The sequence below is a fragment of the Ambystoma mexicanum genome, chromosome 3p (genome assembly GCF_040938575.1).
Source record: "Ambystoma mexicanum isolate Mex_15411 chromosome 3p, UKY_AmexF1_1, whole genome shotgun sequence".
NCBI classification, from domain to species: Eukaryota; Metazoa; Chordata; class Amphibia; order Caudata; family Ambystomatidae; genus Ambystoma; species Ambystoma mexicanum.
In genome coordinates this window covers 423081411-423097915 of record NC_090925.1, presented here as the reverse complement: position 1 = coordinate 423097915, position 16505 = coordinate 423081411, and the positions used below count along the sequence as shown (strand labels likewise).

Here is a 16505-nt window from a genome sequence, read left to right as displayed (position 1 = left end):
CATTGTAAAAGACAAGAGGTTCAGGGACAGACACTGTTAAACAAAGAGCGTAGTTTTAGAAAGTTTTCTGAAGGCCGGGTGGGAGATTCTGCCTGAATGGAGGGTGGCAGAGAGTTCCAAATTGTCGGGGCTATGACAGCGAAGCTGGCGTCTCCTGCTCTGCTGCGTTTAGATCTGGGAACAGAGAGATAATGGTAGGCGGATCCAGTAGGTCTGGTTGTGTTGGGTTTGACAGGTCTTTGTGATACGTATGCAGGCGATGCATTGGTGAGGCAGCGATGCATAATGGACGTGGTCGCGTGGAGTGCATTATTCTGGGTGATTTGTAATTTGCTAATGTTCTTCTCAAAGGTGCCTGTCAGAAGCACATTGCTTGGCTCCTATGATGGCTCTAGCAATAGCAAGATGGTTATCGGTGGAGAGAAAGGTTCTACTGGCATTAATGAGCTTTGTGGTGTGCACAGAAGCGGTGACAATGGCGTTCACCTGCCTTGTCAAGTTAAGGGTAGTGTTGAGTTAAAGTTTTTACCGCTGGCGAAAGTGGAACGCTAATCACATCAATGACGAAGGAGTTGTAGGATGGGTCAAGTTTGTTGAGAAGGATTTGTGTACCGACAAGTAGGATTAAACATTTTTCGCGATTTAGGCAGAGTTGCTGGGAAGCATTAGAGGCTTGGATGATCTCATAGGTGGAGTTGAGTAGAATAGTATCCTCGGAATAGTTGCCTGTGAGGGGGGAGGAAATGTGCAGGATTTCTGCGTAGATTATGGAACGCCAAGGGCTTCGACAGGGTCAAAGAGAGGTTTTGTGTAGATGCTTTAGAGTGGGGCAGATGCAAGAGCCTCGGGGGACACAGCACGATACTGGGGAGAGTGAAGCAGCGGAATCACCTGCAAAGACTCGCAAGGTTCTTTCTGCAAGGAAGAATGCGGCCCAGTTAGTAGCCTCGGGTGGGAATTTGGCAGCAGTTGCGAGGGGGTGGCAAAGTGTTTGGTGGTCGACTAGGTCAAAGGCGGCAGACAGTTCAAGTAGCAGAAGAAGGATTAGCTTACAAGAGTCTCTGATGTGGTTTTTCATGTCCAGCAGGGCGGATTATGTGCCGTGGTCAGGACGGAAACCCGATTGTCGGGTAATGAGGATGTGTTTTTTCTCTAGATGGTCTTGAATCTGGATGCAAGCTGCTCACTTTAAGATTTTGAGGATGAAGGTGATAGTGGTGATGGGACATTAGTTAGTCGGGATGGTTGGGTCAATTGACAGCTTCTTAAGTAGGGGAGAGATCCAGGCATCTTGTATCTTCCAGGTACAAGATGCAAAAGAGGTGTCTATTATTGTGGTGGTGAGGGGGGAGAAATCATCTGCACAATCTTTGATTAGTGGGGTAGGGCAAATGTCACCTTTACAGCGTGACAGTTTGAGGCTGTTTATTATGCCTTTGACTTTAGACTCATATTCTGGTGGAAGTGAAAGGGGGTATTGAAGGTAGAAGAATACTGGGGCTTGCTGCGGATGGACCGTTCTTTTGTAAGGATTTATTTCTACGGTAATGAGATTTTACTCAGTAATGCATCCTGGACTTTGCCACACCAAGAGTCGTCTTTGGTGAAATTGGTAGTAGGGATAGTTGGGGTCTCTGTCACCGGATGGAGAAGAGCTCTTGTGTATCTGATTTGGCATTAACAATCCTAACATTAGAGGAGGTGGCTTTTGCAGTGAGTATGGCTGGTTTGTATTCTTTTGCAATAGTAGAGAAATGGGATGTGTTCGTGTTGGAGGGGTCTTTTCACCATTCTGCCACAGTGGATAGTTTCCTGGCCTGGTCCAGAGGGTTTGAAGGTTAGGGGTGAACCACACATTTTTGTGTGTGGTGGGTTTGGCCTTCTGATGTTTAAGAGGGGCAAGCATGTTGATGTCCTTAGAGAGAATGTATTTGTAATGGTCCAGAAGGGTGATGGGGTTGGTTAGGGATTCTAGATCAAGAACATCGATAATGAGCAAGGGGAGGATGCATACTTTAGTGAGGTTACAGTGCAGCGTGAGAGGGTGGCAGGCATGGAGACAGGCATTAGTGTGGTGTTTAGCGTTGGGGAGGGAGAAGGAGATGATGTGGTGGTCTGAACACGGGCATGGAACATTGAAAATGATGGAAGTGCCACAATTGTGGTAAGCGATCCAGTCTAGTGTTCGCCCAAGGTTGTGCATGTGTGTTGAGAGAACTCCAGAGTGTTCAGAGCATTAGCTAGGAAGATTGCAGCGCTGTCGGTAGCATCATTGAGGCCTAGGTTGAGATCTCCTAAGAGTAAGATTTTGAAGTTGGGCTTAAGGTCAGAAGTAAGGCGCCTTGGCTGATGGATCTAAATCTTCGGAGGATGAAGTATCCTGGGTGGATAGCGATAGTCAGGTTGGGACCTGCTGCTGCGTGCAGCCAAGTTTCTGATATGGCAAGGAAATCTAGGTTGTTCGTAGAGATGAGGTCAAAGATATCTGGTTGTGTGCAGTGATAGATCCTGCACTGATTAATGCATATTTTAGTGTATTGGGGTTGAGTTGAAGCAAGGCTCTAGAGGGTGTGCTGTGCTTAAATGATGTGTGAGGTGAGATGGCGTAGTATCATACGAGTGTCACACGTGATGGGAGTGGAGGTGAGAGTGATGGCGGTAGTGAGGGGGTTAATGTGCATGCCGCGAGGAGGTAATTCCTGAGTGAGTCTAAGCAAGGTGTGTATGTAGGTCATGATGGGTGAATTGACAAGAGTGGGAGGAATCTGGTAGGGTAAATGAACTGTGTGCCGGTAATAGTCTGGAGGGGAATGTTGTGGCTTGGGGTGGGACGGTGGGGGAAGTAGAGGAGATCAACTTACAGTGCCGGTTCAGTGTTAGGCCCTTTTGGCCCGGGTAGGCAACAAGAGCTTAAAAAGTGAGCCTTGGATGAGGGCCGGCTCTGCCTGCTGGTGGATATGCGTAGTTAACTGTATTGGAGGCCAATCAGGGGAGGCCAGGAGAGGAACTAGGCCAATGTAGTGGAACAGCTTCCGCAGGGTCGGCGGCAGCCATCTTTTTGCAGGGCGGCGAATACCAAGTGGCATATAGCACACCGGCAGGGCTTACCTTGTGAGGTGGTCCTTCGGTAAGTGTAGTTTGCAGGGTCCAGGTGAGCTTGTGTAGCAGGCCTTCACTCGCTGCAAACACTGCCCACTAGTTCCTTATTGCTTACTTGGAAACTGGCTAGAGGCAGAGGCACTGTCACTAGTCACTGTCACTAGCTAGCGTAGACAGGGCTGCACGTCACTGCCTCATCTATTAATCATATTTAAATGTAACCTTTTCTCACAGTAAAAAGGCACCTACTACAGTTCTTATGGGTTTCCTAGTGCACGATTTCATGTAGATTTTAAAATAAGTTAGAAGAAACATACACAATTGTAGGAATGTATCCACAACAGCCATGCTTTGCACAGCAGGGCGCAGTGTAACATCACAGGGGTCTAAGATGCCACGTCACTAGGAATGCTGCTGTGGAAGACGTTTCCCAGTGGGCACCTACCCTAGCTGCAGTTTTGTGCTGTGCATGACAATGTATGAGCTCCATCCTTAACGCCCGTCCCCAAGGGTCCAGAAGAAGCAGCTGTCCAGGGGTGCAGTGGGTATCATGGAAGAATGACCAGCTCGCCCTGTTCTGGGCGACAGTCCCGGTTTTTCTACCATGTCCCTGTGCCAACAAGCTTCTTCAAAACAGTCAAATGTCTTGTTTTTTAGGAAAGAGACTTAGAAGATAGATCCTAATGGCCTTAATGGTTTTCCGATAACTGGTCAGATTCCAGGAGCAGGGTTACTGTGAGGTATAGACAGAGTAACCGAAAGACAGAAGGCTCCAAAGCATACAACATCAAGAACATACATACTGGCTAATCACATTACATAGACCCTGAGGTTACTCACTAACCATGGGCTGATTATCCGTCACTCACGCATACATGCTACCATGCTACTTGTTTTGTGTACAGCATTACTGTCTTCCCTCTTGCCTCTTAATGCTACCCTAATCCGGTTGTACAGGGTTCCGCTGCTTTCGAGCTAGACACGCTTTATACATATTACAAGCATAAGTATGATTATGATACAGGTCAAATCACTGGGGCAATGGCCCACTTTATATTAGTCTTCTGAAGAAGAAAAGTCACTGAAATGAAGAAACTATACCAATAATTTTTTAGGTTTAGCTGTTCTGTCAGTCATATTTTAGAGATCCACATTTGATGTCCCCTTTCCATGTTTAATTTTAGAAAATTCTCCTGGTTTTTGGTTGGGAAAATCTGGCCATTGATCAAATGAATACCCAAGCATCTTGTTACCCTCCTCTCAAAGCCACCTTCCCAAAAATAAGCAAGCATTTGACATCCACCCAATATCCTAGCTTCAATTAAATATCCTTGGTCAATATTCAATCAATATCCATCATCAATTAAACTTAAAAAGGAGCTACCTTCTCCCGCTCTCCATGAAAGCTCTCAAAAATCATTGCTCCCGAAATATAGAAAAAGTATTTGGCATCATACCTCTATCCACATGTCCCTGGGGTTCCCGTTTCCCCTCCCTTCTGGAGAGCGCTGCATAGCGCTGTCCTCCGAGTAGGGAGCAGGCGCTGCACTCTGCCAATGCACGCATCAGCAACTGTGATAGAGTGGGTACAGCATGCTCCAGAGAAAGCGCTGCATGGGCACTTCGCAAGAAACAGAACCTGAACATGGAGAGAAGCAGCATTTTTTGGTAGGTAAAAACTCTAGAGGGTTCCATCACACATGCAAAGACGTGATGCATGTGTACTTCCCTACATGCATGCCCTCCGCCCCAAACACCCGTGCTTTTCTCGGCTCCAGGTGGAGCTGCACGTTGCCTCTTGTGTTCCTTAGTAATGTGACACTTTTTTCCGCCATCGCACCTCATGCCTCGCTCCAGCTCTAGAGGCGGTGAAATGTTCAGGAAGGGTCCTTCGTCTACAGACTTTAATTTCTTTTGTTTTAGGTGCCTGCACCGAGAATATTCCTGGTCCTTTTGTATTTTGTGTGATGTGTTACCGATACAAGATCCTTCTCATGGGCTGCAGTGCTGACACACAGAGTTCCGTGTTTCTTCCCCCCCAGTGGTCCGGAAAATAAGAAGTTAAGTCAAGAATAGTCCTTGTCTTGGGCGCACTGGCACACTTGCAAGGAGATTCTTATCCTGGGGCTCAACAGGGCAGGATGGATTCGTTGACTACTTTTGTTATCAATGCTCACGTTGACGGTTTGCCATGGCCCAATACCGGGGGCTCACCTCAGCAGTCTACTACCAGCCTTCAGGCCAAGGAGCCCGACATTCCTAAAGAGCAGAGTGTTCCTACCTGATCTCCAGCTGGATGGGCCTGCAGGCCATACACGTAAACCCCTAGGCTCTTTGCAGGCTGAGGATGCTTCTTATACATCCTCTGACACACCTGCAGGAAGTCGGGGGAGGACATGCCTCTGTTGAGCTGAGACGCAAAACCTGTGCCAAATTCCTCTCGGCAGAAGGTGTTTCCCTCGCATGGGCTTCACAGGACAGATGTGTGTTTGAAAGAGGGCTTCTTCAGAGAAACCCATGAAATAGGAGACTCCTTCAGCCTCATTTGGCAAAGTGCCTACAGCTATGACAGAAGAGACTCATGCAGTTGCAGTCCAATGGAGCAACATGGCTACTCACTCACTTTATGGTTCACTTGTCACCACAAAGCCCTACCGGTTAGCTAAGCTTCGAGGAGACATCCTTTTGGGTCATGCAAATTGATTTCCAACAAGAGGGTATATTGGACAGCCACTCTGGGTTTCCCATGCATCCTATTCAGTCCCTTACCGGCTCCCAGTACCAACCTCATCTTGTGCCCAATGCTGATTGGTCCAGACATATTCAAAGCCCATTCATTAATAACGTCCCCATAGCAGGAAGAAGTTCTCCTTACAAAATTCAAATACTTCATGATGGCCTACTTCAAGGAGGTCATCCTGGACGTCACATATGCAGTTACATCAGGTTTCCATCTGAATCTCTTTCCTTCCCCAACAACATTCCTTGAACCCCGTGCAGGAGATAGACAAACTTGTTCAGTATGAAAGTATGTTCAGAGGGTCTTTACCAAGGTAATGTTGGCAGTCACAGCTTTTCTGTGCCAACTACCCATACCTGGTTGACTGGCTTATCCAGGTGGCCCCGGCAGAGTTCCCTACATCACTTCAGCCATCACTCAGTCTAGTAAACTGCATGGGCCTCTGAGGGATATGATATGTTATGGAATTTATAACGCACCTATACAGGTGTTTCAAGGCGCAAGTGAATATGAGTGAATACCAGCACATCTACTTTGACACCTCCTCAATCACTTCTGTACATAGGATGCATGTATGACAACTCCCTGAGCAGGATTCCACCCAAGAATGACATTCCAGGCTCTACATTCGAAGGCCTTGACAATAATCCAAGTGGCCTCTGTTCTTGCATCTGCCTTGCAAAGTATGCTTGGCCTTGGGACTCTTGCGCTCCAGTAGTCCTTATGGAAGGCTAGTTATGTGCCACACTAGGCTTCATCTAGAAGCCAGTTGGAATCAAGAGATAGCTCCTCAGTCAGCTGAGATTTCTATCCCCAAACATGTCAAAGATCACATAGATGTGAACAGACATCGCCTAGGAGGCATCCCAGTCTCCCACAGAACATGGTCATGCTCCATCACCACACACTCCTCTCTGGTCAGGTGGGGTAACCACATAGGCGCTCTTCAGGTAGATTACCTACGCAGCGCCCTGGACACGGACAAGCACAAATGTCTTACAATTTAAAGCCATGCATTTGGCAGATTCAACTGGAGCCCTATGAATGGAACTCTTGCGCGTGGTACTCCAACAGATTTTCCAGAAGTTGCATTGGCTGAATGTGGACCTTTTTTACCCAATGGAACAGGAAACATTCAGAGTGCACCTCATGGAGGAGCAGGGGCAAAGGGTGGTTGGATTCACTGGGAGATGTCTTCCATCTACATTGGGGGTCAGGTTCCTCTATGTGTACCCTTACTTTTCAAAGTAAATCACACATTTTGTCAGAGCAGTAATTGCAACATGATGCTCATAGCTCACATATGGTCCAACAGGTGTTGGTACTCTGGCCTCCTCTCCTCTACACTAAACCTCCACCCCCTCTTCCAGCCAGGAGTTCTGTCTAACAGGGCAGGCCGCATTCTGCACCCTTCCACTCAATCCATGTATTTGACTGTCTGTTTGCCAATGACGATGTGTGGCCAGCCTGTCCTTTCCAAAGTTAGCATAGACCTTCAAAAGGGCGATAGAAAGGCCTCGACTCAGTCTCAATATTGCAGCAATAACCTAGGTGCCTAGATCTAGACTTCCCCTCTATCCTGCTCATTGGACATTCTTTTCTATCATTTCTGATCTGGTCAATCAGGCACCAAGCTGGACCCCTGCAGGACATGTCTCAGCAATACCATTCCTCAAACGCAGAGATTTCTGACATCTAACGGCATCATTCAGGTCCTTCTCTTCAGAAACAGTTTCCACAGGTTCAGCCCCCGCACCATCTGTGGCACCTTAACAGTGCATTGGCTTCCATGGCTTACAGCACCTTAAGGCCTATTCATTCCACTACCATCACAATTGTTATTATTAAAATGGCCTTTCTAGTTGACATACCCTCTGCCTGTGGAGTTCGTGACAACCTGGATCTCATTTTCCAACCCTAGCATTTTGCCCAAGGCCATTTCTGAGGTACAAGTCAAGGAGAATATCAATCCACGTGTTCTCTTTTCAAATCCAGAATTGAGGGTCAAATTGATTCTTTAAAATGTGTATGTTAGGAGGGCAATCTTAATGATGAAAGAAAACAGTTACTCAAAACGTGTTTGTCGCTTACAGTGGTCCTATTCTGGGGCACAAAGTGGCCAAAGTGACATCTGCCTGGTTATTACATAATTGTATATCTCAAGTTAATCGACCTGGAAGATCCCAAACACTCCCCCACAGGGCCTTCATGCACATTTAGTAAGGGCCAAGGCAGCTCTGACATTCCAATGCATGTTCCTCTTGAATACATTTATAAGGCTGGGCTACACAGCATTCTTTCCTCCAGGACTACTGTCTGGACTCCAGTACCCACATCATCTTTGGCTGACTCTACTTTTGCTGCCTCATTGCTCTTTCATCTGTACCTCTCTCCATCCTTCCAGTTTGAGGATGCTTTGCAGACTGACAAGTACGAAGGGAAGAGGTTGTACTCCTAGACCATAGTCCACTTTTCTCCACACGGCCCTCAATGCCATCTCCCCGTTGTAAGGTCCAACTATCGGAGTGCTATAGAGTTGACTGATGGCTTGACCCAGCAGCATGCATTAGATAAGTACACACATGGCGATACTTTGCATACGTGCTAACACCCACTAGATTGTTTACCAATTATGAAAATGCTGCTTTGCACGTTGTGGCCCAGACACCCAACAGGTATGGCAGAAAGAAGACTGAACTAGATGTACACTAGTCATTACAGAGAGTAACATGTTCTCAATCAGTTCACGGTTTGTTGCTGTCCTGTTCAAGTCCATCGAATGTGACTCTTATTAATTTTTAACATTTAGGCAATCTAGCCTAAATGATAGAACACAGGTATCTACAATGCCAGAGGGCATTGGTGATATGCTTCAGTTAAGAAATGAGAAGTTTTATCCTGACAGAATGCCATCTACTGAGGGTGGGATAGCCTGCACTCAATTTTTGCAAATAAAATTATGCAAATAATTTGGTTTCTGAAAAGGTGGTCTGCTAAATCAGGCACTTCTTTTATAACACTTCATGCCAAAACCATTATGCACCATGTGCCTTTGCTGTGACCACCTCCTGACATCTACAGCAACTGCCCCGCTGTGGCAGCAGGGCAGGTTCAGTTGTTACATGTACATTCCTGACAGATGTTGGTATACAAAGTTCTAAACGGCAGAGCTGGCTTTTTAATGATTTACACCTCTGATTCAAATGTTAATTGTGACCCTAGTCAGCCTAGAGGCACTTTAAACTCCAGCCATAACCCATGTTTGGTCATGGTGGCTAGTATGATCACACAATTTTACAAGCGCAGCATTTGTACGTCATATGTATCATCTTGGTGAGCAGTGTTTCCATCATGAAAGGGGCTGGTGTGTATTAGTTGTCTGGCATAGGTTTCTTAGCAACAATATTGTGGGGCCCTTCCCAAGGATGCTGTCCAGTTGAATCCCCTTGAGGAAGGGGGACACCTTATTCCAGGGCATAGAAACACTCCAGGGAGGTCCACCTGGAAACTAGTGCCTTAAAAGGCAGTCCTGTCATAAATACACTCACACCAGGGTGTAAATTACTGGAGTCCCTTTGAAGAAGGCAGTTATGAGAATGGTATGGCGTTAGAGTAGCCCAGAGGAGAGGTTTAGGCCAAAAGAAGGGTTAGACCATCTTGGATTCTCCTATAGCTGCATACACTTCCAGCCCTGACCCACTTACTGTGGACAAAGCACTCTGGGTAGGACTTCAGAAGGCATGGGACACTTCTTATAGCAGCCTGTATTGGACCACTGAACACAGGCTTGCTTTGAAATAATATGTAGTAGTAATTTTCCTTTATAAAAGAGTGAGGAGCTCTGCTATTAGCGGATTCAGTTTTGGAATTCAAAAGAATTTACTTGGAACAGTCTATTCCGAAGCCCTCTGCCATAGAGGTAAAGATAGGAGGCTCCATGCAAAGGCATGTTCTGCCCCCATTGCATTCTAAGAACACATTTGGGGTGACCAGCTGATTGGACAAGGCCTACAACAACTGAGGCACTCATACACAGGACACTGCTCTCTGGTGGAAGTGGAACTCTGCAAGTGTGGCACTACAACCCTCCTGGCTGAGAGGTTCCGAAGGAAAGGGCTCACCTGCTGATCATCAATTTTGGTATTCCTCAGGGCAAGGCAGAAATCAATTTCTGGACTTGTAGGCATCGGGTATACCGTTGGGCAAGGACAAATCATTAGTTTTTACATGAAAGGTGTCTACTGAGTATACTACCCTGGTGCACCAGATAATTTACTTGGAATCTATGATGGAAGGCGGCAAGAGAGAATGCGGGGGTGCTATAGATGCAATATGAGTGAGAGTGACCTGGGAATAGCCAGCAGGGGCATATATCCCTGGAACTGCATTGCCGATTAGTGCCTGGACTTGGATGAAGAGGAAAGGTCCTCAGAGCAGAATCCATCACTTACTTGTTCCACCTTCATCCTGTCACTGTAAGACAAGAGATCAGCTATCATGTGCTTTAATTGCATTCCCACAGGGCCTGTTGTATCTCCTGCTACCCAAAGCAGAGGGCATAATTCCCCAGAGAACAAATCCTTGCTACTGTGAAACAGGTTCAGTCCAGAGACGGGTGCCCTCGTTCACCATCCAAACGCTTGGTGGTTCTACAACCTTTCCTTGCGTCCCCAAGGCTGCCAAGTTGGCCATTTTGTTGTGCTGTCTTACCTTTTCCCCCCACAGGTATTCTTCCAATCCAACCGTGTTGCAAAGGATAAAGCACATGAACCTTACTATAATTGTATTGAATGTTCCGGGTTTCCCCACCCCTACCCGCCTCATGGTAGCATCTAGGTTATTGTGGCCTTCTCATCTCTTTCATGCCACTGGTCTATTCCCACTTTCCTGCTCTGCCATCTAATTTATCATTGGTCTGTTGTGACCTTCTTGCACTGTTGTGCCAATTTTTCCACATCCAGCCACGTCTATTATGATGCCTCTCTGCCCATCCTGCCAGTGGTCCACTCCAGCCATTCATCTCCACCCTATACATTGGCCACCATTTCCGTATGGCATTTTTGTCTATTCTATACTGCCCCCTCGGCAGTATCAGTGGTCGACCCTGGACACCTGCACCATGTGACTACCATCCATTCTTCTCATTGGTTTCCTCACCATGTCACCAGTCTATTCTACCCTCCCACTTTTTCACTACAGCTAGTCTATTTTGACATTTCTTTCTTCACGCTTTAACAAATCATACGCTGTGTTATGTTAAAAGTCAATTTACTGCACACATCACCATGCCTATGCCGCTGTAGTCCCCACCCCAAACCAACGCTCCAAAAATCTACGGCACGGAGCTGGTTAATGTGGACCTGGTGACCCTCATCTAAAGAGATTATGACAGCATCCGTTATGTTTCCTTTAATTAGTTGAAAAGATAATTTTGGAGATTAGATTAGCGGCTAAGAATAAATCATTAGTGTAAACGTCTCTGCTTCGGTTACTCGTTATCCTCATCTCGCATGGGGTGCCAGCTGTAATAACAAAAGGAGCATTAACATTCACGCAAATATTTAGGCAACATTCCTATTTCACTTGGCAAGGCGCCAGCTCAACCTCGCGCACAGCCTTCGTCACATCCATCTACGGGGTTTCCTCGCAAGCACAGGGAAGGCAGACGGACGGAACCTACCAGCGTCTGAACAATGGCGTGGTTTGTGGCATTCATGTAGGAATTCAGTGGGAAAGAACATTCTCCTTCGCAGTAGTAGGCCGCATAACCTTCTGGGGCAATTATCCAGTCCTGCAGTGAAATATGAATAGCACATTAGTATGACAGAAGCCTGGGCTGCGATGCGCAGAACGAGAAGCAACCCATAGTCTAGTTACCACTATATTGCTGCAGGTTCATTACTCAGTCAGTGGCGTCTATCACCAACGGCATGAACATTCTGTGTGCTGCTAGGAGAAGCGACCCCTAGAGTCACCACCTGGATACTGCAGGCCCATGGCCATCATCACTTAACCAATGCACTCCACTTCTGAAATAAAACCCACAATAGTTTTCATCCCAAGTAAAAGTATGATATGGAAAAATCAGCCAAGTGATCAAAACAATAAGCCAGAACAGAGCAACTGCGCAACGCCCACAGAGCTATTCTGAGGCGCAAACCTGCATATCTAACAGAATGGTCAAATACACAGAACTCTCAAATCTCAGCAAAATAACTCTAAGTCTTTTCCTCATGTCCCTCTCGTGTTCTAGAAGCAGAGAGCACAATAGAAAACCCCAGCCATATAACACATGTCAAAAAGAGTTTGGATTAGGCTGGAATTGCTTAGGGACTCACCATGCACAGGAAATGCCCATCCCCGAAATTCAGCTGCCAACACAAATACTAGACCAACATGAGATGTCAGCACGAAGGAGAGAGACCAAATCCAGAGGCCTGAGGTGCCCAAAGGTAGACAACCCCAGAAGTCACCAACACCTAGAAAAACGTCAGCAGGACACAGCAGAAGAATTCAACTGGAATCAAACTCTGACCATTAAATCACCAGCCTTGTAACCAGAGACTTAGGAGAACTCATGTATCACTGACCAATACAGCATCTAAACAAGTCCTTGACATCCAATACCTTATAGCAAACAAATGCATTCCCCATCCTGTGGCCCACAGCAACCTTGCATGTTATGACATTGAAGGCCCTATCCATTCTCAACCCAATACGTCCACCAGGCTACAAAACCATCCATAGAAATAGTGCTGACAGATGAACAGGTGGGGTGGCAGCAGTGAATGCTGGAGAGTTGACATGCACAGACATCAACACATCCCACGGAAGGGATACAATGCCTTCCACGATCTTTAATGGAATATCTGAGCTGGCAGTAACTCTGCAACATTTCTATTGTAAGAGATTTCCCTCTTTAGGACTAGAGTTTGAAGATCCAGGAAACACGGAAACACTGGACGGCAACTAATCATGTACAGGCATGTACAAACGTCCATTGACATATGAGAGCTTCAACAGAAGATTAAAGTAACACACTTAAAGGGCAAATCTAGTCATTGTTAGATCCTCCATCTCTCTACTGCAAACTCCACATCATCACATTAGGCCACATCCAGATCGATTTATCCTAAAGAAAGTCACAAAAGTATTGCATGATTAAGTTTTAATATACAGACGAAATAGAAGCAAGACAAGGTGTAAAATGCCCAGAGAACCCGATAAGAGCCCAAATAGAGCCCCAATAGAACAATGCTCTCTGAATGGATGCAAAGTGACATGCCAATTGTTAGGAAAGTTCTATTTTCAGCCACATTCCCTCCATTCATTTTTATGGACCCCAAAACCTTTTGCTTTTGCACTCGGTCCTTTCTTTTTCCAGTGAAGTGAAGCCTTCAGCTTCACTCCACTGCACTTTTGTTTATTGTCATGGGGAAACTGACTAGTCCTTTAGGCTGTCAGTACTGGGGAAACTAGGTTTCCCTTTTCTTTTTACAAGTTACCGATTTTTTCACGGTGGAGGCCTGTTAGGGTGGGGATCTTCAGAAAGCCTTTGGTGGCACTTCAAACCTTGGATCAGTGGGACCAACCAACATCTGCTCATTGTCCAGCCATCAGAGTCTTCGGAAGCGTTCCTGGAACCATCCTATGGACTGACCATCTCCAGTTTGAGCTAACGCAGTTGAGGCATCGTGGTTCTATGTCCCGGCTCAGAACTTTGGGGACCCCCAGTTTATGCTCCAAGAGTTCCAACTGCTAAATGTCACAGTTCCAGCTTCAACAGATAGGAGGCTGACTCTGACCGTGACAGCTGTGTCCCTTTGTGTCGCTGTACATGGGTGACGATCATCGAAACCGGCTTCCCTGCGTCTGGTCCCCTGCCTAGCGTAGTGCTGCATTGGTGTGAGTTGCATTCATCGACAGGAACCGGTTGCATCAGCTTCTGTATCCAACCGGGACATCTCTTGCACCTATGACTCCTAGGCTCTGGCAACCAGAACCAACCGCAGGAAAACTACCTCTGATGACCTGCCAAGTCTGAAGAGAACTCAGAATATGGAGGGTGAGTTACAGCAATACTTACCTGCCCCCTTACCTCCAATTGTAAATGTTTGCAACACTTCTACCATTGTTTGGCTTTGGTAAACCGTGTTGCCAAAAGCCCTCTGAAAGCTGGGGACAGTTTTATTTACTAGAATAGATCCTTACCTGACATTTGGAACCTTTCTCCAGTACACAAGACCATCCTGCTAACTTTTTCCCAGCTCCCAAAACTACTTGGAGCTTTGTGAACTTTTAGGGCAAAAGGCCCCAGTCAATTTAAGGTTGGACTTTTAAAGTTACAGTTGTATTCTTGTGGACTGCCATTACGAATAATAATCACCACCTTTCCCTTTGTGGGGTGAGGGTATTGTGATTTTATTGCACTGGCTAAAGGGGCTGTATATATGTATTTTATTATGGGTGTTGTGTGATAATATTACTTGCTTATAGCCATTTTATAGTGTTTGTTTGGCCATAAATACATATAGTATTTGTATAACTATCTGTCTAAGTGTAATTCTTGATTACTCACCTTGTGGACTCATTACCAGGCTCACCCCTTCCTGAGAGTTAGCCCTGACCACTCTCCATGCCACCTTGATTGGTTTGGCTACAGCCCCCAGAGTTGCCCCTGTTCACCAACTATGTTGGCCTCCTACACATCTGTCGACCAGGCCAGAGTGTACAAGTCCAGTCTAACACTACGGAGGAACAGCGTCTGCAAAACATTTTTTTTTCTTTTCTTTTGCCTGCATGCCTTATCTTGGCAAAATTGCAAGAGAAGAAGTTTTATAAACATTATTTCCAATAGTGAAAGGTGTAACAATGAGAAAGCGTACCTGCCAGCCAAGGTCCCTGAAACTGACATACAGCTCATGTTTCTTGCATGCTTGCCTCTGGTCGCTGCTACTGTTCTCTGAAAAAGTAAACAAATACAGCACTCGTTATGACCCTCAGGGGCAAGGATTATGCAACACCCCACCTCTACCCAAGCCTCATCCCTCAAACTCCCTGTACAGCGTAGAGAACCACAGGCACTGGTGACATCATCGGCCATCACATTCAGAGATCTTAAGGGCAGCATCCTTCCACTACTCTAGAAGTAATATAAAGAGTTTCAAACACGTGCATTTATGTTTAATGCACCACCATGCATGTGTTTTGATACTCTAACCTGAAGTACCGTTCAATGTTACTACTAAAATCATGCCTTGGCCACTCCTACACTCCATGGCTATCATTGCCATTCATGTTGTCTTTATTTAAAATCACAGCAGTGCTGCCCAGAGCCTACACGATGTCGGATGGGGACTTGTTTGCAAGCAGTCATTTTTAGAAAAATTTCTCTTTAGATCTGTCTCTTTACCTTCAGGGAACTCTTACTATCCTGGCCAACACGCCACATTTGAATGCATGGTGATGACCAGAAATGGAATGTCTCGGATAGTGACGTAATAAGAAGAATCTCAGCTCAGTGCAGTCCAGCGGGAAAGGAGGGTTGCAATAAGTGTGGCTTTACTAAACTCCACGTGCACCCTTACATACACAGATGGAATCACCACAGTCCCAGTCACAGCCTCGCCTGCCCATGCACTGCCCTCGAGGACAAATACAACTCGTTTGGAAAGGCATGAGTTGGGAAGGATCCACGGGCACGCACCCCTGGCATTCCTCGCCTAGCTCAAGACCCAGTGGCCAGACGGATTGGTAGAGTGAAAACATTTCGCCCAGCTTGACCTCTTTGATCTGGTTCCATGTTCACCAGAAAACTGAAAACAAATCATCATTTGCCTAACCTAGAAAGGCCCTGCAGAATCTAAACTGGTGGGTCAGTCTTTACACCCAGGGGTCCCTGCTGGCCTGCCGCTGCTCCCCAAAAACCCCATCACCACGGCCCCTCCCACGCGCGCAATTCAAAGCTCCAAAGAAACACACCTGCTATTTAAGGGAATGCTCAGTGCAGTGCACTGACAGTGCAAGTTTCAACTTGTTCCTGCACTTGTTTTAAAACGAAACCATTGGAACAGCAGTGGTCTAAGTGGGCGGGAGTGGTTGGGAGTGGTGATCCTCTACTTTTATTTTTTTAAGTTTTACTGTTCCAATACTTTTATTTTAAAAAGAAACCCTTTCAGAAGGGCTTTGTTTTAAAATAAAAGCGTAGGAAGAAGTTGAAACTTGCAGTTCATGGCACTGCACTGAACATTCTCTTAAACAGCAGGTGTGTTTGTTTAGGGGTTTGGATTGTGAGTGGAAGGGAGCGGGCAATGGGGTTTTTGGAGAGAGGGGGCAGACGAGCAGGGAGCATAGTTCCACTATTTCTTTTTGAACACTTTGACCACTGTGGAACAGTAAAACTTAAAAAGAAAAAGTAGAGGAGCACCGCTCCGGCCCACTTCGACCACTGAGCAAACCTCGCACCGGAGGCACAAAACTGACCTCCATAGCGCCAGCACTCTGGAACAAACTCGCAATGCTAATCACAGAAGCACACACATTTCAAGAAAGACCTTATGATATGGCACGGCATGTATAACGCGCCTATATACACAAGTGTTTCAAGGTGCAACGAGGAAGGGAGGGGGAACAGAGGGAAGACGGAGACAACGATCTTACTAGGCCA

The 16505-nt window shown here is 46.3% G+C and overlaps 1 protein-coding gene across 1 annotated transcript in view; it reads right to left on the bottom strand.

The window, feature by feature from the left end:
- Positions 1–16505, bottom strand: part of BMP7 (bone morphogenetic protein 7) — a 557435-nt gene that overhangs the window by 4641 nt on the left and 536289 nt on the right. Inside the window, exons 5-6 of the mRNA XM_069651102.1 lie at positions 14725–14801; positions 11520–11630 (exon numbers count right to left, since the gene is read on the bottom strand). Coding sequence (XP_069507203.1) covers positions 11520–11630; positions 14725–14801 — 188 coding nt within the window. The remainder of the gene's footprint in view (positions 1–11519; positions 11631–14724; positions 14802–16505) is intronic.